General features: G+C 42.9%; 1 protein-coding gene across 3 annotated transcripts in view; it reads left to right on the top strand.

Annotated features, from left to right (window-relative positions):
- Nucleotides 1–24,233, top strand: part of MTMR14 (myotubularin related protein 14) — a 119,900-nt gene that overhangs the window by 32,574 nt on the left and 63,093 nt on the right. For 2 of the 3 annotated variants that reach the window (XM_032210240.1, XM_032210238.1), the window contains exons 10-16: nt 5,676–5,742; nt 8,008–8,093; nt 8,841–8,917; nt 9,795–9,831; nt 12,878–12,948; nt 15,396–15,445; nt 18,731–18,863. In XM_032210240.1, the coding sequence (XP_032066131.1) occupies nt 5,676–5,742; nt 8,008–8,093; nt 8,841–8,917; nt 9,795–9,831; nt 12,878–12,948; nt 15,396–15,445; nt 18,731–18,863 (521 nt within the window). The remainder of the gene's footprint in view (nt 1–5,675; nt 5,743–8,007; nt 8,094–8,840; nt 8,918–9,794; nt 9,832–12,877; nt 12,949–15,395; nt 15,446–18,730; nt 18,864–24,233) is intronic. The other variant, XM_032210239.1, reaches the window with a different exon arrangement.

Below are 24,233 nucleotides of genomic sequence, written 5' to 3'. Positions count from 1 at the left end.
CGCAAAAGCTGATCAAATGTGAGGCAGTTGCCAAATGTCTGAATTTTGATCGTGTGACCATGGGGATACTGCAATGGTTGTAAGTGTAAAAAACCACCATAAGCCACTTTTTTCACTGTCATAGTAACTTTGAACAGTCACTAAATGAACTACCTGTATTTTAAAAATTACTTACGCTATAACGCCCAACATTTGTAGGATGCTCTCTGTTGTAGCACTGAGAACGCTGAGATGAGAAAGCCAATAGCCTTTAACATTATGCTGATGCCCTGCACTTTCATCTCCATTCTCCTAAGCATATAGCTTGCCATTGTTTGTGTATATGTGTTTTTTAAATTCATCCTTGCCAATGAGAATGTTGTGGTCGCATGTCAGTCATTTTCTTTCAGTTCCTCAGCAGCCAGGTGGTGCTAACACAGTTGTAGGAAGAGGAGTGGGGGGTGGAGAGAGTTAATCTGCCTGTGATATATCTGTTTTGAAAACCAACAAATAGCTGCGGTTGGGGCTAAATTGGGATGAAATATTCTTTACTTGAATGTACAGATATTTTACTTGAATTGTAGAAGCAAAGACAGGATAGAATGGATGGGAAATTAAAGGCCAGAAGCAAACTTGGGTTTAGTCCAGAGCATTCTCGGAGAGATGTCTGCATCCCAGCCCTTAAAAAAAACAAAACCTGCTAGTATTATAGTCGGTGGCAAGCAATTGTCAGACCTCCCATTTCCAACCCTATAGTGTCCTTTGAGGGCACATATTTGGAAAAAATTTAAATAGCTATCATAACAGTAGAAGGTTTGCCTGATAATTTTGGAAACAAGGCAGTGGAAGAGGGTAGAGATGGGAGAAATACTTAAATTGAACAGCCAAAAAGTAGATGCAGACAGAGACAAGATCCAAGAGAGGAATATGGGAGGCAAGTAAAAAAAAAAGCATAGCAATCAAAGTATTGAAGCGGGCAAGAGACGAGGGATGGATGATTTCTTTTTACGGTTATTGTTCTCTTTTGCTTTTCTCTCTCTCTCTCTCTCTCTCCTTTCCTTTTTTAGGTAGGTGTCATGATTAGAAGTTAGGTAGGATAGAAAAAAATATGTCTTTTAATAAAGGGTGATATAATTAAAAGTTAGAATAAGAGATAGAAATAAGAGAAAGGGAAAATATCAATGTTTATATTTTTATACAATAAAATAAGAGCAGTAACGAGAAAACATGGAATAATTGAATAGTGACAGATTGCAAGTTAATATAATTAGGAATTACTGTTAGAAATATATAAGTTGGTTGAATATAACAATTGTGATTAATTTTATTAGTTTTATTTGTATTAGAATGTATGACACCCAGGTTCCACACTGTTCATACATTGATATGCTCGTAAAATAGATAGATAGATAGATAGATAGATAGATAGATAGATAGATAGATAGATAGATAGATGATAGATAGATAGATAGATAGATAGATAGTAGATAGATAGATAGATAGATAGATAGATAGATAGATAGATAGATATCGATAGATCGATAGATAGATAGATAGATAATTATAAAAACAAAATAAACCTGCTAGTATTCTAGTCAGTGGTGAGCAATTGCCAGACCTCACATTTCCAACCCTGTAGTGTCCTTTTGAGGGCACATATTTGGAACATTTTAAATAGCTATCATAACAGTAGAAGGTTTGCCTAATGCAGGCCAGGATACTACTAACTGACAAGATCGTGAGGGGAGAAGAGCAAGGTACAAAGACCCCCAACAAAAATTGAAGCTGTCCCTGTAAATGAGCATTGATGCCACATGAAAATAAGTAGCCAAGTTATTACAGGACTGGGGATTACATTGGAGTAAAGGGCCTCTCTAGTCCAAACAGAGCAGCTTTTGCAGTCAGTTCTGGAACAGGAAACTGGAAACCATCCAATGAACTACAACTCCCAGCAGCCTTGGTCATTATGATTAATGACACTGGAAAGATTCAGGTAATTCTCGACCTACGATCACAATTGAGCCCAGAATTTATGTAGCTAAGTGAGTTTGGCCCCATTTTGCGACCTTTCTTGCCACAGTTGTTAAGTGAATCACTGCAGTTGTTCAGTTGCTAAGATGGCTATAAATAAATAAATAAATTAAGTGAACCTGGCTTCCCTATTGGCTTTGCTTGTCAGAAGGTTGCAAAAGGGGATCACACGATCCCAGGACACTGCAACCGTCATTAATGTGAACTGGTTGTCAAGCATCCGAAGGTAAATCATGGGGAATGGGGCAACGGTCGCAAGTGTGAAAAACGGTCATAAGTCACTTTTTTTCAGTGCTGTTGTAAATTCGAACAGTCACTAAACTTAATGTTGTAAGTCGAGGACTACCTGTACTGGGAACTTTCGACCAGCGGGATGGAAGTAAAGACCTCGCAGAAGAGCAGGCTGCTGAGAAACTTGCAGGCAGCCTTTATCCTCACCATCCAGCCATAGCTGAAGAAACTTCTTGGATGAAGCGTATGCAAAGCAAACCAGCAGCAATGCCGGCAGCAACCCACCCCCCCTGCAACTGCAGTGATTCACTTAACACATGCAGCAGGACAATTCATAAAATTGGGTAAAACTCACCTAACAAATTTCTCATTTAGCAACATCAATTCTGGGTCGTAAGTCAGGGACTACCTGTAACCCTTTCTTGATACTTTATTCACTTACCGAAAGCACATCCCATTGTTCATTTCCTGGCCCTTGTAGCCTGACGATCTCATCTTGCTATTTCCAACTTTATGGTGCTAGAATTGTGAGCGGGTAGTAGCAGGGAAAGGGTGAGGACTTGGGGTCATTCCAAAATAAAGCGCATTGTGTTATATCCCTTTAGTTGCAGCGCATGTAAAAGAAGCTGTTCCTGATGCAAAGAGGAAGAACTCATCCTTTTGTCTTCTTTTACCGAGCCCCCTTTTTACTTGCATACGTGTCCTATTTTTGCCGTGCAGCTTTCCCATTTTGGGTTTTTTGTTGAAGTGGGTCAGGACCCAGCAGGGAAATTCTCAGACTCTAATCAATCTTTCAGAAAGTGCTTTGTTATTGAGCCGTGGAGTGATTTTCCTCAGCTTTAGGAGTCTTGCATGTGCTCTATAATTCTCTGGGACCTAATTCTCCTGAACAATTGAGTAATGACTCAGATACGGAAAGTCTGCTCCTTTCCGTCTTCTCCATTTTTTCCGCAGTTATGGAGGGGGGGAAGGTGTTATACGTTTTTAGGAAGATTCTGTGCTTCTACCACCATTACTCCTTGTCCCAAATAACCCATAGTCAATAAATTTCAGTTCAGATATTATCTTTAGAATAAAGAGCTGTAGTGCAAAATGAAACTGGAGTGAAGATATTTGAATTTGGGTCCTGCTGAGATATAAAAGAATTTCCCTGGTATTTTGACAACTGTTAATATAGCAAGTGTCTATTATATATTTCAAACTATCCTCCATTATCTCAAAAGTAATTTTAGGAATTATATTTTTCGTATTTGCCATATTTATAGAACTGTCCATCTCACAGATGTGACTCTGAGTGGCATACTGTACAATAGAAAATAACCATAAAGAAACAGATATGAAAACATTCCCTAACAAAAACACCCATATTGTTAAGCGCGACTAAAAGAGTGTGTAGCGTATCCCACTGCAACAATTTTCCAGATCCTCAAGTCTGTTGACACAGCCATGTTTTGAGGTACAGTGGTACTTCAGTACTCATCGTTAATTAGTTCCAAGAGCAATGAGTAGCAAAAACAATGTGTTACCAAACACATTTTTCCCATAAGGAATAATATAGTGAGTCACAAGGCAGCTGATGCCAACAAGTTCTAGCTTGTGTATTGAGTACCAAACAAATGATGAGTACTGGGACAAAATTTTTGTGTATTGAGTACCACATTTGATGAATTTCAAAACTGTTGAGTACCAAGGTACTGTACTTCTGGAAGGATGCCAAGGATGGGATCAGTTTTACCTCAGAAGGAATGATGTTCCCTCCGAAGAACGGCTGTGCACCGCAACCGAAATAGCCCAAATCTTGGGTCCCGCTAGCTGTAGTTCCCTATCAGACAGGACACACCGCCATCTTCTAGTGGATCTGTAGTACATTCACCTTTGCTTTTGTTTGTTTGTTTATTATCCCACCTTCATTATTTTTACAAATGACTCGTGGCATTGAACTTCCTCCTATTTTCCTCACAACAACAGCCCTGTGAGGCTGCAAGGGAGCGGCTGACTTAAAGCCACCCAGTTGGCTATATTGCGGAGGGAGTGATAAGAGAAGCACCATGCACAAGTGACAGGTATTTAAGCTGCAAACGTGACAGACATATTCCAGCTAGGAGTCTAGATCAGGATGGTCAAACTTGCGGCCTGCAGGCCAGATGCGTCACATGCTGGCCACGCCCACGCCCGGTTTAGCGAAGGAGGAAAAAGTCACGATACATCACATTACGACAACGTGACAATGCAAGTTTGACACCCCTGGTCTAGATCATCTTAAATAAGGGAAAGAGTAGGCCAGAAATTCAAATAGAGAGTGAGATTGATGAAAAAAGGGTATAGGGAAGACTAGGAAGATATTTATGGCCAGCAGATCCTCCCCAAATTATTTCAGTTTCTAAGACTTCAGTAAAAGTGGGCTTGCTTTATGCTAAGGAGTATTTTGTGAGATGTTTGCAAACAGCAGAACCGATGTCTTTTGAACTTCAACCTTTGTGGATAATTCAACCCATACAGATCCTGCTACCCTTTATCAACTTTTCTCTCATAATTTGCATTAGGACCTAATGAGTGGGCCGTCCTTATTGATTATGGATGAAGTTTTTGGCAAGTATCTCCTGGATACTTACAAAGAGAAAGGATGCTCTTAAAATCTAGAAGCACAGGAGGAAGGAAGCCAGCGTGGTTTTGTGGTAAAGAGGGTGGACTCGAAGTTCTCTCTTGAAGACTTTGGGCTAGTCACTCTCTCTCTCAGACCAATCTACCTCTCATGGATGCTGTTGAGAAAAATAGGTCTTGCACTTAGGAACCCATGCCAAATGAAAAGATTAAATGTCACTAAATACTAAAAAGGTAAAGGTTCCCCTCGCACATATGTGCTAGTCGTTCCCAACTCTAGGGGGGCGGTGCTCATCTCCATTTCAAAGCCGAAGATGTCTCTGTGGTCATGTGGCCGGCATGACTAAACGCCAAAGGCGCACGGAATGCTGTTACCTTCCCACCAAAGATGGTCCCTATTTTTCTACTTGCATTTTTACATCTTTTCGAACTGCTAGGTTGGCAGAAGATGGGACAAATAACGGGAGCTCACTCTGTTACGCGGCACTAGGGATTCAAACTGCCAAACTGCCAACTTTTCTGATCGACAAGCTCAGCATCTTAGCCACTGTGCCACCGCATCCCTAGACACTAAATATTAATACCTCTGAAAAGGAAAAGATAGAATCAGTGAAAGTTCTCTTGAGAATTTGGTTTTGTGGAAGTTGAGATGTTGCTACCGAAGCCAAGGTGTACAAAGAAACAAATTTAGGTTAGCAGGTGATGGGTTTAGATTAAATGTTTTTGAAACCAAATCTTGAACAGGGTTGGACGTGTCTCCCAATGGACTCCTGTTGCTTCATGTTTTCTGCCTTCTTTCTCTCTTCCTCTCCCATTCTCCCTTCCCCACCCAGAACTGGGACCTTGTACAGCAGACACAGAACTACCTGAAGCTACTGATCTCCATTATCAATAGTGACGGTGAGGTGTTTTTTTCCCCCCCTACTAGTGAATTCGTGATTTGGGAGATTTTCATAATTAACTTGTAATTTTTAGTGATCATTAAAAAAATAATAACCAAGGAAATATAGTTAGGCAAAAATTGGGAAGCCAACCATGAAACCAATAGATTTGATTTAATAGAGGGTTTTTTTGCCACATGATTTGACCAGTGTACTGGTACCTGGGGGAGATGACCCTTTCTCTTTGTTTCTGTCATTCTAAAAAAACTCTTACGATCTTGATCAATTTTCTACAGTCCTAGGATTCTTCATGGTTAACTGAACCTGCAGGAAAACTCTGACTTTGTTGTTTTTGTTTGAGATGTCTAAAAATAAGTGCAAGAGAGATCCTTTACTTACTATCTATGCTAGGGGGTCTCCGACCTTGGCAACTTTAATACTTGTGCAGTTCAACTCCCAGAATTCCTCACCCAGCAGAGCCAAAACACACACACGCGCACGCACACACAGAGATTGAAGTCCACAAGTCTTAAGGTTGCCCAGGTTGGAGACCTCTGGATCAGGGCAGTAACTATTCTATTAGAAAAAAGAATTAATATTTGTCTTATAGGAAGTCCTTGACTTACAGCTACAATTGGGACCAAGCAGTGTGGTCATTAAGTGAGTTGTGCCTGATTTTGTGACCCTTTTTGGCCACCATCATCAAGTGGGCCACCGTGGGCGTTAAGGAAATCCAGCTTTTCCCACTGACTGCTTTTTGGAAGGTGGGTGGGAAGTTCACAAATGGAGATCATGCCAGGTGTGTCATTCAGGATGCTGCAGCCGTTGGAAATACATGCCAGGTGTCAAATGCCTGAATTTTGATTACATGACACTGCCGTGCTCATGAGTGTGAAGATCGGTTGTAAGTAACTTTTTTCAGCGCCCTTATAACTTTGAGTGGTGGCTAAATGAATGGTTGTAAGTCGAGAACTATATGTGTGAAAGAGATATTTGGCTGGCTGAGGAATTCTGGGAGTTGAAGTCCACAAGTCTTAAAGTTGCCAAGGATGGACATCCCTGCATCGATCACTTCATTCAGTGATTGATTGATTGATTGAGTCAGTCCTTGGGCCTCAAGAATTAATTGATTGATAAGCTCATTAAAAAAAAAAACTCCAGGAATGAGTATGGCACTTGGGCATAGTATCTTAAAATCTTTAAAACAGTACTTTAAAAAGCTTGCGTAGCTTATTGAAATGCAGAAAAGCTTAATTCTTCTGGAGAATCTCGTAGATTCTGGTTTTGATAGAAGGGAAGAGTAGAAAGGAATTCCGAAAAACTATAGGAGGTGTTACAGCTGAACCCAAGGTGGAGAACACATGGCAGTGGGTTTCCCTGTGATGCACTGGAAGATCCACTACAGGCCTTTGCTATTCCTTATTCACTTCCACGTGGGAAGAAGACACGAAAATACCACTTTATAATGCCTTGGTGAGGCCACACTTGGAATACTGCATCCAGTTTTGGTCACCACAAAGTAAAAAAGATGTTGAGTCTCTAGAAAGAATGCAGAGAAGAGCAACAAAGGTTTTAGGGGACTGGAGGCTGAAACATACGAATGGTTGCTGGAATTGGGTATATCTAATTTAATGAGAAGAAGGAGCAGTGTTCCAATATCTCAGGGGTTGCCACAAAGAAGAGGGAGTCAAGCTATCCTCCAAAGCACCTGAAGGCAGGACAAGAAGCAATGGTTGGAAACTAATCAAGGAGAGAAGCAACCTAGAACTAAGAAGAAATTTCGTGACAGTGAGAACGATCAGTGGAACAGCTTGCCTCCAGAAGTTGTGAATGCCCCAACACTGGAAGTTTATAAGAAGAGATGGACAACCATTTGTCTGAAATGATATTACAGGGTTTCCTGCCTGAGCAGGGAGTTGGACTAAAAGACTTTCGAAGTCCCTTCCAACTCTGCTATTCTATACTATGCTATGCCATTCTATGCTATTCTGCTTAAATGAGCCCCACTTTGCACATTTTTATACAATAGGTAGCTTTCCTCGTGGGTGATTTCTAATATCCCCCTTATCTGCTGTCCTCCAGCCTGCTGTAGCTCTTACCTCCTTTGTCTGGCAGGGTGTGGAGAAGGCTCTGTCTTTTGCAGCTGGCCTAGCATATGCCACATTATCCCCTGGAGACTGCTGGAGGCCCAGGGACAGTGGGAGGCTTTTCATCCAGAATGCCATACAAGTAACTCAGCTTTTTCCCTCCGCTGTTGCTTTCCCTTCCTGCCGGCTTTGCACAGATGATGGTGGGCTCCTGGTTCATTGTATATCCGGATGGGACAGGACGCCGCTTTTCATCTCTCTCCTGCGTCTCTCCCTGTGGGCTGTGAGTACCAATAAGCACATTCCTGTATCTGTAGCTGGCACGGGTGGTGTAGCCAAGATTTGGCAAGATGGTGGTGGTGGTGGTGTTGAAAGTGGAGGTTTATTTAACCTGTAACATGATTGGTGAGTTCAAGGCCCCTACGGTTTTGTGGGGTGCCTTTTAAAAGTGCCTGACTCTGCTGGAAGAAAACAAAGGGTGGTTCTTTAAAAGATCGGCGCTTTATGGTAACTTGGGGTTAATTTGGGAACTCAAGAGTTGGAATTCCATCCCTGTCCATCACAATATCTCTGAAGAGAAGTTTGCTATTTTATTTGCATTCTGCAATACCAATGAACCAATTGGGCTCACATGCATCAAATTTGCATGGATCTTTTTCCATTTGCATAATTCAACTTTTGTGTGGTGGGAAGAAAGAAAAAGGACCGGGGAAAAGGATGTAGGAAAAGAGCTTAACGCTACCACTTTGCTTCTATAACAAACTTTAAGCTTCTTTTTGAAATAAAGCATTAAGCTCAGGAAATCCCAGGGTTGAGATTGTATGCTGCTGTGCAGTTTCTTGCAGAATGCACAGCATTAGAAAGAATATTGTAGAAGAGATGGCTTCTTAAATGGGGCTTGTTTATTTGTTTGCCTGTCTGTTTAAGAAACTTTCCTGATCCTAAGTCATTTTGATGTATACAAAGGAGGGAAGTGCAGAGCAGGGAATCGTTATAATGTTTACTGTATTCTCAGTCTTTCTTTCTTTAGGATGGGCTGATCCACACATCCCTGGAACCTGCAGAGATCCTTTACCTGACAGTGGCTTATGATTGGTTCCTCTTTGGGTAGGCATGCTGGGCTTAGGCCGTCATGGTGGCGGGAAGAGCACAGGCATTGATAAGCCTGATTTATGTAGCATGTTTAGTTGGTTTAACTTGCTTGCTCCATTCCTCTTGATTCTGTCCTGACCTAGGCTTCCCAAGGGCATGAAGCAAACTCCTGGTCCAAAAAAAAAACCCTTTTATTAATTTATTGTGAATTCTGCTCATTTGCATCCAGCCAAGTCTTTCAAGGGAGGATTTACAGTCACGGACCTTATCTGGCTTGGAAAGCTGCCAAGCCAATATTTCAAGGCTTGGCAAGGAGTCACGAACCAATTAAGCAAACTAATTGTCTCCTGCAAACTCCACTCCCCTTTCATTCTGCTTTTTATTTCTTCTGGGAGGGGTCATTCATCGTCCATCTGTGGCCTTACTTCCAAGTCGACCCCTGTTCTTTAGCTGTTCTCTTTGTCTGGCAACTCTGCTCATGCACACATTGGGAACAGGCTCCAGCTGTATGTCTGCCTCACTGATGTCTGACTCCGAAGGCAGCTGATACAACTCTGGCCCCCTTTCTGCCTCCGACACAGAGCCCTTATGAGAGCCTTTCCCAGACTCCAGGACTGGCCCATGTTCCTCCCCAACTTCCTCCTCACTGTCTGAATCTGCTCTGGCATGCCACAACAGATTATTCCTTTTCAAAACCACTACCCCCAGGGGGTTTCTCCATCTGTCCTGCGGTCCTTTGGGGTGGGAGCTTGACTCACAGTTCTTGAGGTTGATCTAGATCCCTACCTGAATTTTAGACATCCTGGTTTGTCTGCATAGATGTAGTGGACCTGTCTTCACAGCCGTTTGGAACGTGCTTGGTCAATACCAAACTCTCTTCTTCCTCCTACAGGCACATGTTAGTGGATCGGCTCAGCAAAGGAGAGGAAGTAAGTGTCTCTAGAAATTATGCCATGTAACGACTGTCCATGTCACACTAAAGATGCTTTTTTAGCACTTCCCAGGCAGCAAAAATAGAGAGGAGCTCAAATATATATAAGCTTCATCTGAAGTGGAACTGTGTATGTCTAGCCTAGTGAAAAGAAAGACTAGGGGTGACATGATAGCATGTTCCAATATCTAAGGAGCTGCCACAGAGAAGAGGGGATCAACCTTTTCTCCAAAGCACCCGAAGGTTGAACAAGAAGTAACAGATGGAAATTTATCAAGGAGAGATCCCAGATAAATTTCTAGAACGCCTAGAACGAAAGAGAAATTTCCTGGCAGTGAGAACAATTAATCAGTGGAACAGCTTGCCTTCAAAAGGTATGGGTGCTCCAACATTGAAGGTTTTTAAGAGATTGGACAGCAATTTATCTGAAACCAGTCGATAACCTGGTGTTGCCAGGGTATTTATTTATAGGGGGGGAAATGTCTGGACCAAATGTAATTTGTAATGTTGGATTTCCCCCCTTACCCTTGTGGAGTACTGTGGAGCCATTACCATGGCAACTCCACTGCACTGTACAGTAGAAGCCATTTTACAGCAGTACAATAGAAGCCATTTTAAGGCATAACAGGCTGTATCTTAACAAAACACACACACCGAAGGGTTTTAAGAGGTGTCTTACCCTCACAGTATTTGTTTCCAGAGAGCAAGTCATCTGTGTACCAAGTTTGGTTGAAATTGCTTGAGGCATTCCAGAGTTATGCTGGAACACACATACACAGACAGACGGACGGACAGACAGACAGACAGACAGACAGACAGACAGACAGACAGACAGACAGATGGTGTAGGGTCTCCTGCTTGAGCAGATGGTTGGACTTGAAGATCTCCAAAGTTCCTTCCAACTTTGTTATTCTGAATCTGATTCTACACCTGAACTTAACAAGAGTACACAATATCTAGATCCTGGACTGAGGAAAACTGAATCCAAGAACCTCATTAGATCTTATAAAAAATCTACCATTGTAGCCAACCTAATACCTTTTAGGAAGCTCCCAAGCAGATCTCAGCAGCAATAGTTCTGCTCCCCTTCAGGGAAGATTTAAGCATCCACGTGTTAAAAATGTTTTGCTTTGGATTCCTGAACTTGAGCAAACAATTGGTCTTGATGGCCTAAAGCAGTGGTCTCTTTGCTGGCTGAGGAACTCTGGGAAGTCCACAGGTCTTAAAGTTGCCAAGATTGGAGACCACTGGCCTAAAGGACCATTTTGAACTCTGGGCTTTGATGCACCCATAACATTATGGTCTCCAGCAAGCAATATCTCATGTTATATCATGCTTATAATACCCCAAACCAGATTATTAGACCACACACACACACACTACCCTTCCCCTTGCACGTGATTACATCTCAGCTTACTAAACAGGGCAGACACAAAGAGTGTCTGTGTGATTTCATGCCACAGCCAGGCTTGTGGTCCCTTCTGTTCCAGTCTTGCAAGTGGGATTAGGGGAGAGAGAAAAACAAACTTCCTCTGGCACAAGTGTCACAGTAGACTTGGCTTGCCCATCTGTGCCCTCTCTAATTTTGCCTTCTGCTACAGTCATGCTGTGGTGGCTTTTTGGGGGAGAGACATTTAACACTTACTTCCCTCCCCTCCCTTCTTTGCTGTGATTAATACTGAGATACACAGGATTGAGCAAGTGAATGTTCTAATGCAGCCTTCTCTGACCTGCATTTAGAATACGGCCCTCGTAAGTACCAGCTAGGATGCCCCAAGGGATTCATAGTTTAATTTAGAAGGGCACCACGTTGAGGAAAGTGGCTTAAACTTTCTCCAAGTTGGAGAAATTGGGAAAGCGTGGAAGAATTATATTTCTATAACTCTTTGTTTTTCATAGGTCAGAATTTGGCCACCCACTATCAGCATGGCTCCCAAGGAATCCAGTGGATACCCTGAGCCAATGTAATGTTTAGCCATAGAGATTTGGGGATTGTTTAATCATGGGTTTTCTTAACCCACCTCTCCTGATCCTCACAACTTTTAGCCAATGATTTGGGAAATCATAAAGTTAGAGAGTTATATGGGACATGGTGGCTAAGACGCTGAGCTTGTCGATCAGAAAGGTCGGCAGTTTGTTAGTTCAAATCCCTAGCGCTGCGTAATGGAGTGTGCTCCCGTTACTTGTCCCAGCTTCTTCCAACCTAACAGTTCGAAAACACGTAAAAATGCAAATAGAAAAATAGGAACCACCTTTGGTGGGAAGGTAACAGCGTTCCATGCGCCTTCGGTGTTTAGTCATGCCGGCCACATGACCACTGAGACGTCTTCGGGCAGCGCTGGCTCCTCGGCTTTGAAACAGAGATGAGCACCGCCCCCTAGTGTCGGGATTGACTAGCAGATATGTGTGAGGGGAACCTTTGCCTTTACCTAAAGTTAGAGAGCTGGAAAGAGCAATTTCCACACCTCCATCAAATGGCAGTCTGCCATCTTCTTAAATAATCAGTCCCCTTGTTGATCCATCTTGCATGCAGTACCGAGGGCTGGGCAGTGGAAGTCTTAAGTTCTTGAAGGGATGAATGGCGAGCCACATTCATTGGGTTTGGTGGGAGTGGCTGACAGATCCCAGCATCAGAGCCTTGCCAAAATGAAGGAAGCCCTTGTTTGACTACAGGTAGTGCTTGACTTACAACAGTTCGTTTAGTGACCGTTCAAAGTTAGAAAGGCACCGAAAAAAGTGACTTATGATTGTTTTTCACACTTATGACTGTTGCAGCCTCCTCATGGTCACGTGATCAAAATCCAGCCGCTTGGCAACTGGCGTGTATTTATGATGGTTGCAGTGTCTCGGGGTCTGACAAGCAAAATCAATGGGGAAACAAAGACTACCTGTGGCAGGAAAGGTCGTAAAATGCGAGAAAACTCAACATCTGTCTCGCTTAGCAACAGAAATTATGGGCTCAATTGTGGTCATAAGTTGAGGATTACCTGCATATGGCAATTGACCTCTCTTTTATTTGTCTTATTATTTTTTTTTGCCTCTAGATTTTCTTTTTCTGCTTCGATTTTCTGAAGCACATAACCTCTGAGGAGTTTTCTGCCGCTAAGCAGCTGAGGTAAGTGGTTGTGTTTTGCAATTGCCACCCTCAGAGGTAGGCAAGAAGAACTGAGAATATTATTATTGTGCACGTTTCCTTTTTGCTGGAAGATAGAAACCCTGGTGTCCTGGCCCAGTTCATTTTAATTGATTTTGCATTCAGAAACCCGCACAAATGGGGCCATACCATTTGGTCTAGAGCTATTTCTAGAAGCCCTACATTGGGGGTAGGGGGTGGGGAGCATGACTTGAGTTCAGTTAATCTATCGGCTGAGTTTAGCATAGCAATCCCTTTTCAATGACACTGCCTGCAGTTAGGCAATCTGATCTCGAAGCTGAAGAATTATTCATGGATCCCACCAAGGGCCTATTTAATTCAGGATTCCAACTTTCACATAGCTCATAAGCAAGATAGCCTCTCGTTTCCAGAACCCAGTCCCTTGACCCCTGAGGTTCTATCTTGAGCTGGTATGGGTTTTTATGCTATTGGCCTACAATGCAAGAGGAGATACACGTTTTTAGACCATTCATGCCATAATCCCCAACTAGCACAGTCCTTGCTTGGAGGGGGTGGGAGTTATAGTTGAAGGTGTTTCGAAATAGTAGGTTGTGTGCCCCAGTTTGGTCTAGTGGTTTAGCAGCAGGCTAGAAACCAGGATACTGCAAATTCTAGTCCCACCTTAGGCAGCTTGGTGAGCTTGGGCCACTCGTTCTCTTTCAGCCCTACTTACCTCACAGGGTTGTTGTTGGGGGAAATAGGAGGAGAAAGAATTATTAGTATATCTGCTGCTCTAAGTTATTTATAAAAATACTAAAGGCAGGATTCTTTTAAAAAATCTAAAAAGTGTTAGCAGTTTCAGGAGATGACTTGGTCTTTGGGATGAAAGTTCTCTCATTATGTAATGGTATGTGAGAATGGCCTTGGGAGATGAGAAAGTGCCGCAGCTAGCAAGATGATTACCATATTTTTCAGCATATAAGATGCACCTAGATTTCAAAGAGGAAAACAAGAAAAAAGCATTGTTTTTGGCCTCTGCATGTCCAGTTTTTGCCCTTCCTGGCCCACAGGAGTACTGTGCAGGTCTCCCAAATGGGCCCGTTTGTGGCCTCCCGAACCCCCCATGATCCCGCTTTTGTCCTCCCCAGCCCCCAGGAATACTCTGCAGACCTCCCAAACCCTTCATGCAGCCTGTTTTAGCCAAAAACGAGCCCGTTTTTGGTGGAAACGGGATGTCTGGAGGGGAGGGGTTTCAGAAGGCCAAAAAACAGGGCCGTATTCGGTCTATAAGACACAGAGACATTTCCCCCACTTTTGGGGCAGGTGGGGGAGTACATCTTATAGTCCCAAAAATATGGTATATAAAAGACAGCTTGGCCAGGATTGTGGGGATGGCAAATGTCTCAGAAAGGACCTGCTTAGTTTCTTAGGCTGTAAAGGAGATGGGGCAGAGATAGACTTGCAAGATTCTGTTAATGTAACCTAACAGTAAAGTAAGGATTAGTTCATCTGGGTGTGTTTCCTGTCTGGGTTACCTCTCAAGATTGAAAGCCATCATGCCAGTCTCAAAAGTATATTTCTCCCCATCACCTTTAATGCCCAAGAAAGTAGGGTGGGTCCTTAGAATTTTGCTATCCACACATTCCTCTGTGGGCCAAGCTGCTTTTTATACCTCAGTTTCCCTGGCTGTAGCACTCCCCCCCCCCCCACTGTCTTCCAAGGTCATCCCCCCCACACACATATTACACATTGACTCTGGTCTCTTTAAAATTTGAAGAACTGGGAAAGAACCCATCGCTCATATGCCCTCGCTTCACTTCTTTTGGTGCTTGTTAACAGCCAAATCTTGTACTTAATCAAAATAGGAAGAACATTGTTGCTTCAATCTGCAGTTGATTAAGTTCAAGTGGGGTTAGGTAATTTGTGGTTCAGTGTCTTCTGCAAATCCAGTCTTGTTTTAATGCATTGGGCAAGCTGGCCCATCCTATTATTAAACCATAACGTGGTTGCTTGCTTGCTTGTTTGTTAGGATAGAACACAGAAACCAAGATTTGGCATGTTGTGTAAACCCATCCATGAAATTACTTGCATGATGGAGAGAAGGTTGGTTCAGAAGATCATGTGACTGCAACTATTCTAAGCTGGATTTGTTCTGCTATTTCAGGATATGGATCTGGTGTGTTCTTGGTGCTTTCTGAGCTTGGTTGTTTTTGATGAAGCAAACGCTTCATTACTCAGCTAACTAACAACATCAATGCAACCTTCATTACCCAACAAAAAAATTCCATCTTCCTTACACTGATGTTATTTAGCTGAGTAATAAAAAACATCTGTAAGATATAAAGCAAGTGCTGAGAACCCCAAGAACCCATCGGTTCAACCCTGCACTATATATGTTCTCTGCTACAGAATGTGGAGCCGTTTGAGTGTACCCTTCCCATTTCCTGACCTCTTTCTTTCTGTCCCAGAAGGAAGAGTCTGCCACCTGGATTCACTCTGGAAGAAATCTGTATGCTAAGTGAGTTTCTCTCTCTATTTTTACACAAGGTCCTTAATCTGAGCTAGGACTCTCATTTTTCTCAGGCTTTTGAGATGGTAACTCTTGATTCTTCGGAAGGATTTAGGATTTAAGCCATGAAGGACACATGGGGTTGGTAAAGTCAGCTGAGCACATTTTGGTCCATCAAAATCTAGCAGATAGTACAGAATTTAAAGATGAAAAGCAGAACATACCACACAATGTCCCAATAAGGAAAGCACCTCTTTGATGTCCCCACAGACCTCTCCTTCCTTCCTGTGTCCTTCCAGGAATTTGTGTCTTTCCAGATGTTCTGTTCCTCCCAACAGCAGGTCTTCTGTCACCTCTGAGCATACTCAGCCTGAAGTGTGCTCTATGGGACATAGTTTTGTGGAGGCTTCCACTGTTGATCCTCCTGTACATGGATGTGCGATTCTGACTAGATAATACTGATACATTTCTCTGAACATCAGAAAATGCCAGAAAGATAACACAGTTGCATTTTCAATAGGGATTTCAATGATGGTCTTGTTTCAATGGAGGGTCACGTTTATGCCTTGAAGGATTAACGGGTTTGTTGATTCTCTGAGGAATAGTGAGCTTTTAAATCCCCAGTCTCTTATTACTTTGTCTGGAAGGTGTTACATTGCTACTAAATGTGACAAACACTCAGTTTGAGTTCCCAAAACTACCGTCATTCACCACATACACCATTGTCCCATATCCATCCCTTTGGAGACCTGTGAAGATAATGACTCTGGAAAACTGCAAGATGACTTCCAATGAGAGGGGAATGAGATAATGAGCAGCGGGGGGGGGGGGGATTCCAAATCTTTTCCTACCGGTTCTATGAGAGTGCACGCAGCACTCAAAAAACCACCCTCGGTTTCGGCACTGTTGAGCTTAGCTGTTGCTTAGCTCAGCTGAGCCATGGCAATCCGCTGTGCCGTGCGAATCAGCTGAGCTAAAATAAACAGGGAATATAGGGCAGGGAACAATGGGACGGGAGGGCGGGGCCAACCAGAGATCATATTTGCCGGTTCGCCAAACTACTCAAAAGTTTCTACTACCAGTTCGCCAAAACCGGTCCGAACCGGCTGAATACCACCTTCGATAATGAGTCAGTGTGCCTTCCAGTATCTCAGAAACAGTGATACAAAATAAGAACAGTAATGTCAGTGTGCCTCTTCTGTCCAAAATGTATTTCTTGAACAATTTTTGTTGTGCAGGACGGAGACTTATGGCTGCCTTCTGGCCACTAGCTTTCTCAACTCCTGCTTCTATTTCTGGCTGTCTCTGGAAGGGGGAGAGGATGGGCAAGAGGCAGAAGGCTGCATAGATTCTTCCCAGCCACCCACCTTGGTCTTGCCATCTCCAGCCAGCACCAGTTGGCAAATCGTGTCCACCGAACATGACATGATCCCTTTTCTGGAGAAGCCTTGTGCTCAGTTCCGCAGATGGCACTGCTCAATTTTGAAACACATCACTTAGCTGTCATCTTGACTATCTCCCAACCAGCAATTAAAATAAATAGCGTAGGAGTCCTTTTAATTCTGCTTGCTTTCTTTAACCACTTCTAAAAAAGAGTCTATTTCTGGACAATCCAAATTTAGGATATTGTATATTCTGGCAAGAAAAGCCAATTTCTATACACACAAAATAGCCATAACTTGGTCATGAATATTCTATTTGATACAGGGACACAAGTTATGCAAAACACATTCATTTTCATTTATGCTGTTGAAATCTTACATCTATCTTTCCTCCTACCCCCTTGCCAAACCACCCCCACAACTCTGATTTTTTTAGGGTAATTGACCACCCAGTCTTCAAGATTGCCTCTGAAGTTTAAATCCGGGTTTGTTTTCCTTTTTAAAAAAATATACAATGGAGGATTACATTTTTGTACTGACTTATGTACAGTCATATGGGATGCGATGGTTCAGTGGCTAAGATGCTGAGCTTGTCAATCAGAAAGGTCAACAGTTCAGGGGTTCAAATCCCTAGCGCCGCGTAATGGAGTGAGCTCCCATTACTTGTCCCAGCTTCTGCCAACCTAGCAGTTCGAAAGCATGTAAAATTCCAAGTAGAAAAAATAGGAACCACCTTTGGTGGGAAGGTAACAGTGTTGCGTGAGCCTTTGGCATTTAGTCATGCTGGCCACCTGAGCACGGAGACATCTTCGGACAGCACTGGCTCTTCAGCTTTGAAATGGAGATGAGCACTGCGCCCTAGAGTTGGAAACAACTAGCACATATGTCCGAGGGGAACCTTTACCTTTATCTTATGTACTTTCATGTGAAATCTAGTAAAATAACTATTGTATAGAGGGGATAGAACAGGGGGCTTCTGGTTAGAACCTTTGTGGAACCTTTGTGAATTGTCTGTAAGTGAAGACAGACAATTATAGATGTACTGTGTGCAAAAACAATACACTTAACACTCAATGTCTAGTGTAAGACTATACAGGTATTTCTTGCTTAACAACCATTTGTTCAGTGACCACTCCAAGTTACGATAGTGTTGAATGAGTGGGATTTAACAACTGCTTGTTTTCGATTTAGCAGGTTGTATGATTCCAGCAAGTTTCATTTTATTCCAGTAAACATCCTTAAACAACACATGATTTACTGTGATCTTGTAAAAGAATTATTTTGCTGCTGGTACTATTGAGAAAAATTAGAGCCAGAATATCTTGATGAGCTATTTCCAGATATCCACCTGCAGAAACTGAACCATCTCTAGTCTGCAGTATGAGCAGTTTCTGTCTGTGTTCTATGAATTCATGCTCGGCTTTTTCTCTTTGGAAATGTGTTAATGAGGATCTTAAGACAGGAGTTGGCAAACTTAAACACTCAAAGAGCCATTTGGACCCGTTTCCCACAGAAAAGAAAACATTGGGAGCCACAAAGGTTCTATCCAGAAGCCCCCTGTTCAATTCTGGAGCTGACTGGAAGTTCAGTTCCCCCACCATAGAGTCTTCTCCTAGTGGGGCGTACTTTTTTCTCTACCTGTCCTAACTGAAAGTCCTATCAATTGTGGAGAAAACTGGAAAACCCTCCCCTTGCCATAGAGTCTTCTCCTGGCGCACTGTGCTTCTCTTCCCCCCCCCCCCCCCGGAAGCTCCTCTCAAAATTGTGGCATTGACCGGTGACGGAGCTGCAGCAGAGGGGGGAAAGAGCCACATGCGGCTCCAGACCCCTGCCTTAAGACATCATCATTCTCCAGGATAGTATGGAGATCATATCAAGTCACTCCTAATCTGGATATCTTTTCTTGTTACAGAGCAGAGGGACCGGGGCAGCACCACCAGTCTGAGCAGTGACTTTTCTCTTATGATGGAGAATTCACCTGGAGCTGCAGGGAGTTTCACTTACGACGCTGTGGAGTTGATGCTAACAGGACCTCAAGCTTCTTGGTCAGCACCCATATACAAACTTTCTACTGTAGCAAATCTGCATGTCCTGAAGATGAATGGCTCTATACCAGGAAAGCAGAATGACGAACAACTGGGGAATTTTTCAGCAATCTAATTAGCAAAGGGAGGTGGAAAGAGAGAATACCTTCAGCTGCTTCCCCTGTGTGGGTGTGGCTGCTAAATAATAACATTGTACAAATTTCTACGTTATTACATCTCTTTATAATGATCACTTTTCATTATGCATAGGTGAATTATTAATTTAGTGGCATGAGCTCTTGGTGGTGCAGTGGTTAGGGTTTTGCAGTGTTGCAGGTTAACTCTGCCCTTAGTCTGGAGTTTGATCCTGACAGGGCTCGAGGTTGACTCCGCCTTCCATCCTTCTGAGGTCCGTAAAAATAGGACCCAGACTGGGGGCAACTACATGCCAAAACTGAAGCGCTCAGAGTGCTGTAAATATTAGGGACCAGTATATAAGCCTAAGTGCTATGGTTAAGTTGTTCCAACGTAGTGAAGGGCAGGCCAGGTACAGCTTTCAAGCATCTCTTCTTACAGTCTCTGATCCAGGCAGAATGGATGGAAATTTCTAGCATGGTTTTGTGCTACTTCGTGAGAGCAAGTTGGTGAAATAATCTTTCAAAACCATCTTCAGGCTCGGCTCATTTGCATCATTGCTTTGTTTATTGTGCCCCGTGGGCTCTTCCAAAATATTAGGCATGGCTGTCGGCCACCAAAAGAAAGCCCATTCACAATCTAGTCGATCATTCAGTGCTCCGAGGCACCTTTTGGTTTTCACCAAAAGGAGGTTGCTATTTTGTATGATCCCGAACCTTCCTTCGAGGCTGGGGAGACCTTTGAGTCTGAAAATGATTCTCCTGAAACCCCCCCCTCCCTCCAAGTTCATTTGATTAGTCTTGCAATCAGGTCTGTGGCATGGCCAGGCAGAGACTCCTCACTGTCCTTGCAGAATGGATGCCAGTGAGGGTCGTCAGTGCTGAGGTGAAGTTCTCACAGCCATGGTGAAGCACCTTCCCAACAGTTCTGTGCAGAAATATTTCTTCAATCTGCAAAAATTTTGGCTGGGCATAATACATAGCAGAAGTCACCAACAGGTGGTCCATGAGAAAATGTTGGTGGTCCGCAGCGCACCCAGGTGGAGGAGCTGCTCCAGGATGACCAATGGGCCAGTCCTGTGACTAGAGCTCTGAAATATGGCCAGGCAGTTCGTGGTGGGCTGGAAATCTCCGCCATAGAGGGAGGTACGTGAAACTTGCAACTTTGCAGGAGGTGCAACGTTCAAGGAGTTGCGCAGCGCTCACCGGCCGGAATGAGGTAATGGTGCTGTTGTGGCAAGGAAGAGGGTGGCGGCACAGGCGGTTGAAGCAACGGATGTCGGCAAGAGAGAGATAAAGAGATGAAAGAGAGAGAGGAGAGATACTGGTGTTTTGTTTTCTGTGGGTAACAGTTCCAAATGACTCTGAGTGTTTAAGGTTGTAGAAACAGGTGGCCGAGCTAAGTGCCTGAAGGACCCCATCCTGTCACTGGAAGTCCAGGCACTTCAGCCAGCAGCGCACTGGAGTCATATTAGTGGTCCCCAGGATTTAAAATTAGGAAATTAGTGGTCCCTGAAGTCCAAAAGGTTAGTGACCCCGATATACAGCACAATGTTGCATAGTATACCTGGCTGAAATATGTATTTGCCAGTCCATTTGGGTTCTCTGCCCCCCCAACAAATCTTTGGCTTGACTTTGGAGACCTAGAGAGGATCCGAGGAGCTTGCTAGTCCTCTCCCACATGATAGGCAGGAGCAGAGAGGCTGGGGATTCCAGAGCCTTGCCTGCAGGCTTTCCCTGTTCCGTTTAATTTTTCTTTCTTCTCCCCAAGCATGTGTGCTAATGATATTTTACCGTGCAATTATTCTGAGCTAAATCTGGGCTGCGCTGAGAAGCCAGTGAAAGTCCTCTGGGTAACCCGTAAATTCTCAGCTTGCTGTTGTCACGCTTTGCCTCTTGAAGCACATAAAGTATGTGTCTGTGGGGGAGAAATCTAAATCTGCTCCTGGCAGGGGTGTTCTAGAAAGGGCTGCCCTTGTCTGTCCTGTACCCTATAGATGCTCTATGCACATAGAAGTAAGAGCTGTTGATAAAAACTGAACCAACAGGAAGACAGGCAAACCGCTCAAAGCTGAATGTGGTTGTTCTGTGGTGGACTGCAGGACTGAGCAAAAGAATAGATCAGAATCAGAATTAGAATAGAATAGAATTCTTTATTGACCAAGTGTGATTGGACACACAAGGAATTTGTCTTTGGTGTATATGCTCTCAGTGTACATAAAGAAAAACAAAAAACATTCATCAAGAATCATAAGATACAACACTTAGTGATAGTCATAGGTTACTAATAAGCAATGAAATCATACTAGGAAACAAATAAAACAATATAAATTGTAAAGATACAAGCAACATAGTTATAGTCATAAGTGGAAAGAGAGATAGGTACGAGGAAGGAAGAGAATAATAATAGTAATACACTTTAGTGGATGATTTGACAGTGTTGTGGGGATTAGGAATGGACATTCCATAACTGGGAGAACAAATGATTTTAACCAAAATACATAGTGAGATAAGCTTGTCTAAAGTGGCTGTTCTATTTACATTATTTAAGCCTTTGAATCTTGGAGCACCTGGTTCAGATACACAGGTCAACACAGAAATCCTTATTTTAGATTGTCATTCAAATACTGTTTAAATTACTCTAGAGAGGATGTCTGCAATACTCTTCGGTGCCATGCCTTAATTTTTCCATGGGCTCCTTGTTTATTTTATCGTATTTCTAGTATAGGCACAGTGTCCAGTAAAGGAAGGATTTGCTGGCGAGCTGAAATAAGAAGTCAGTTTCCTAAGAAACAAGTTTAAAATGTGACAAAGCTTAGGGATTATCATGAGATAAGCCTAAGGTTTAAAATCAATAAAAACATCAGAACCACTGAACTATATCTTTCAAAGATCCTGGAGCACCGGGGAACTGCCAGAGGACTGGAAAAGAGCTGATGTACTGTAGTTCCCATCTTCAAAAAAGGGGAAAAAAATAGATCCAACAGACCTGACCTCAAGTCCAGGGAAGATTCTGGAAAAGATAATCAAGCAATAAATCAGCAAATATCTAGAAGCAAACAAAGTAATAACCAAAAGCCAACATGGGTTTGTCAAAAACAGTTAATGCCAGATTAATCTTATTGCATTTTTTGACAAGTGACAAAATTAATGGACAAGAGGAATGCTGTTGATATTACTTGTACTTCAGTAAGGCACTTGATAAAGTAGACCATAACCAGCTAAAGTAAAAAAATGTGGGTTAGACAGCATTACCACCAGATGGATTCGTAACTGGCTGACCAACCACACTCAACATGTAGTCCTCAATGGAACTGCATCTACATGGAGGGAAGTATGCAGTGGAGTACCCCAAGGCTCTGTTTTTGGCCCCGTACTCTTCAACATCTTCATCAATGATTTGGACAAGGGGATAAATGGGGAACTCATCAAATTTGCAGATGATGCCAAGCTGGCAGGAATAGCCAACACTCCAGAAGATAGGCTTAAGATACAGAAGAATCTTGACAAACTTGAACATTGGGTGCTATCTAACAAAATGAAATTCAGTGATGAAAAAAGTAAAGTTTTGCATTTTGGCAAGAAAAACAAAATGCACAGGTACAGTATATGTGGCTCCTTGCTTAATAGTAGTAACTGTGAGAGGGATCTTGCAATTCTAGTGGACAACCATTTAAATATGAGCCAGCAGTGTGCAGCAGCTACCAAAAAAGCCAACACAGTCTAGGCTGCTTAAACAGGGATAGAATCAAGATCACGTGAAGTGTTAACACCACTTTATAATGCCTTGGTAAGGCCACACTTGGAATACTGCATTCAGTTTTGGTGGTCACAATGTAGAAAAGATGTGAAGACTCTAGAAAGAGTGCAGAGAAGAGCAACAAAGATGATTAGGGGACTGGAGACTAAAACATATGAAGAAAGATTGCAGGAACTGGGTATGTCTAGTTTAATGAAAAGAAGGATTGGGGGAGACATGATAGCAGTGTTCCAATATCTCAGGGGTTGCCACAGAGAAGAGGGAGTCAAACTATTCTCCAAAGCACCCGAGGGTAGAACAGGAAGCAATGCGTGGAAACTAATCAAGGAGAGAAGCAACTTAGAACTAAGGAGAAATTTCCTGACAGTTAGAACAATTAATCAGTGGAACAACTTGCCTCCAGAAGTTGTGAATGCTCCAACACTGGAAGTTTTTAAGAAGAGATTGGATAACCATTTGTCTCAAGTGATGTAGGGTTTCCTGGCTAAGCAGGAGGTTGGACTAGAAGACCTCCAAGGTCCCTTCCAACTCTTATTCTATTCTATTCTATCCTTAATTAGTTGTGAATGCCCCAACACTGGAAATCTTTAAGAAGATGTTGGATAGCCATTTGTCTGGAACAGTATAGGGTTTCCTGCCTAGGCAGGGGGTTGGACTAGAAGACCTCCAAGGTGCCTTCCAACTCTGCTATTGTATTGTTTTGTATTGTATTAATTGTCAACCAAAAGGGCATTTTTGAATAGAATTATTTTTATTTTGTATGTTTCCCCCTTTAAAACAAGAGTGTTGGAATCAAATGCTTAAAATGAAAGCAGAACAGTTTTTTTGAGAGTGGAAACTAGCCAACTGAGGTAAAGGTCATAGTCCCCAATTCAAAATGAAGCTGTCAATTCACAGTGATTTAAGTACTTGTGCTGTCTATCTTGCATTGCGAGATGTCATGAAATTAGGGGGGGGGGGGGAAATGTCTTAAGGTTGGGCTCCAATGATGATGTCGACTTGAGTGAGGTGACAGAAACTGTTGGGAAGAAAAGGAAATCGCCTATATGCAAGGAGACCCATTTTAAAGAGATATTCTAGGTCTTTCCCCCTCAGTGTCCCTTCTAACCAGAACTCGGATGGATGCACAAATCGGAGACAGGCCCTGTTCAGTTTGAAACAGCCTTTTTCCATTTAATTGCATCTCATCTCTGGCGGCTTCCTTGCTTGCTTGAGTGCCGCTAGCTGAGCTACTAAGTACTTCATTAAATCTCAGCCTTGTACCTGCCAACTTGGGTGGGGAGGGGGGGGGGAGATTTTTGAAAGCTTGGGGCTGCTGTCATGTGTCAGAGAAAGAATGGCTGAGGGTTTTCCAAGGAAATCCTGGGGATTGAGGAGAGTCCTTATTAACATACACAGCCACGGGTAGTAAATAAGCCAGACTTCTGATCATTGCTTAGTGAGCATCCGGGGATTCAGAGATGGGTGGACAGAGAGCAGAGGAGAAAGGAAAGGCAA

Source organism: Thamnophis elegans, chromosome 2 (assembly GCF_009769535.1).
Source record: "Thamnophis elegans isolate rThaEle1 chromosome 2, rThaEle1.pri, whole genome shotgun sequence".
Lineage (NCBI taxonomy): Eukaryota > Metazoa > Chordata > Lepidosauria > Squamata > Colubridae > Thamnophis > Thamnophis elegans.
Note: the sequence above shows the minus strand (reverse complement) of the source record. Positions and strands in the feature narration are given on the sequence as shown.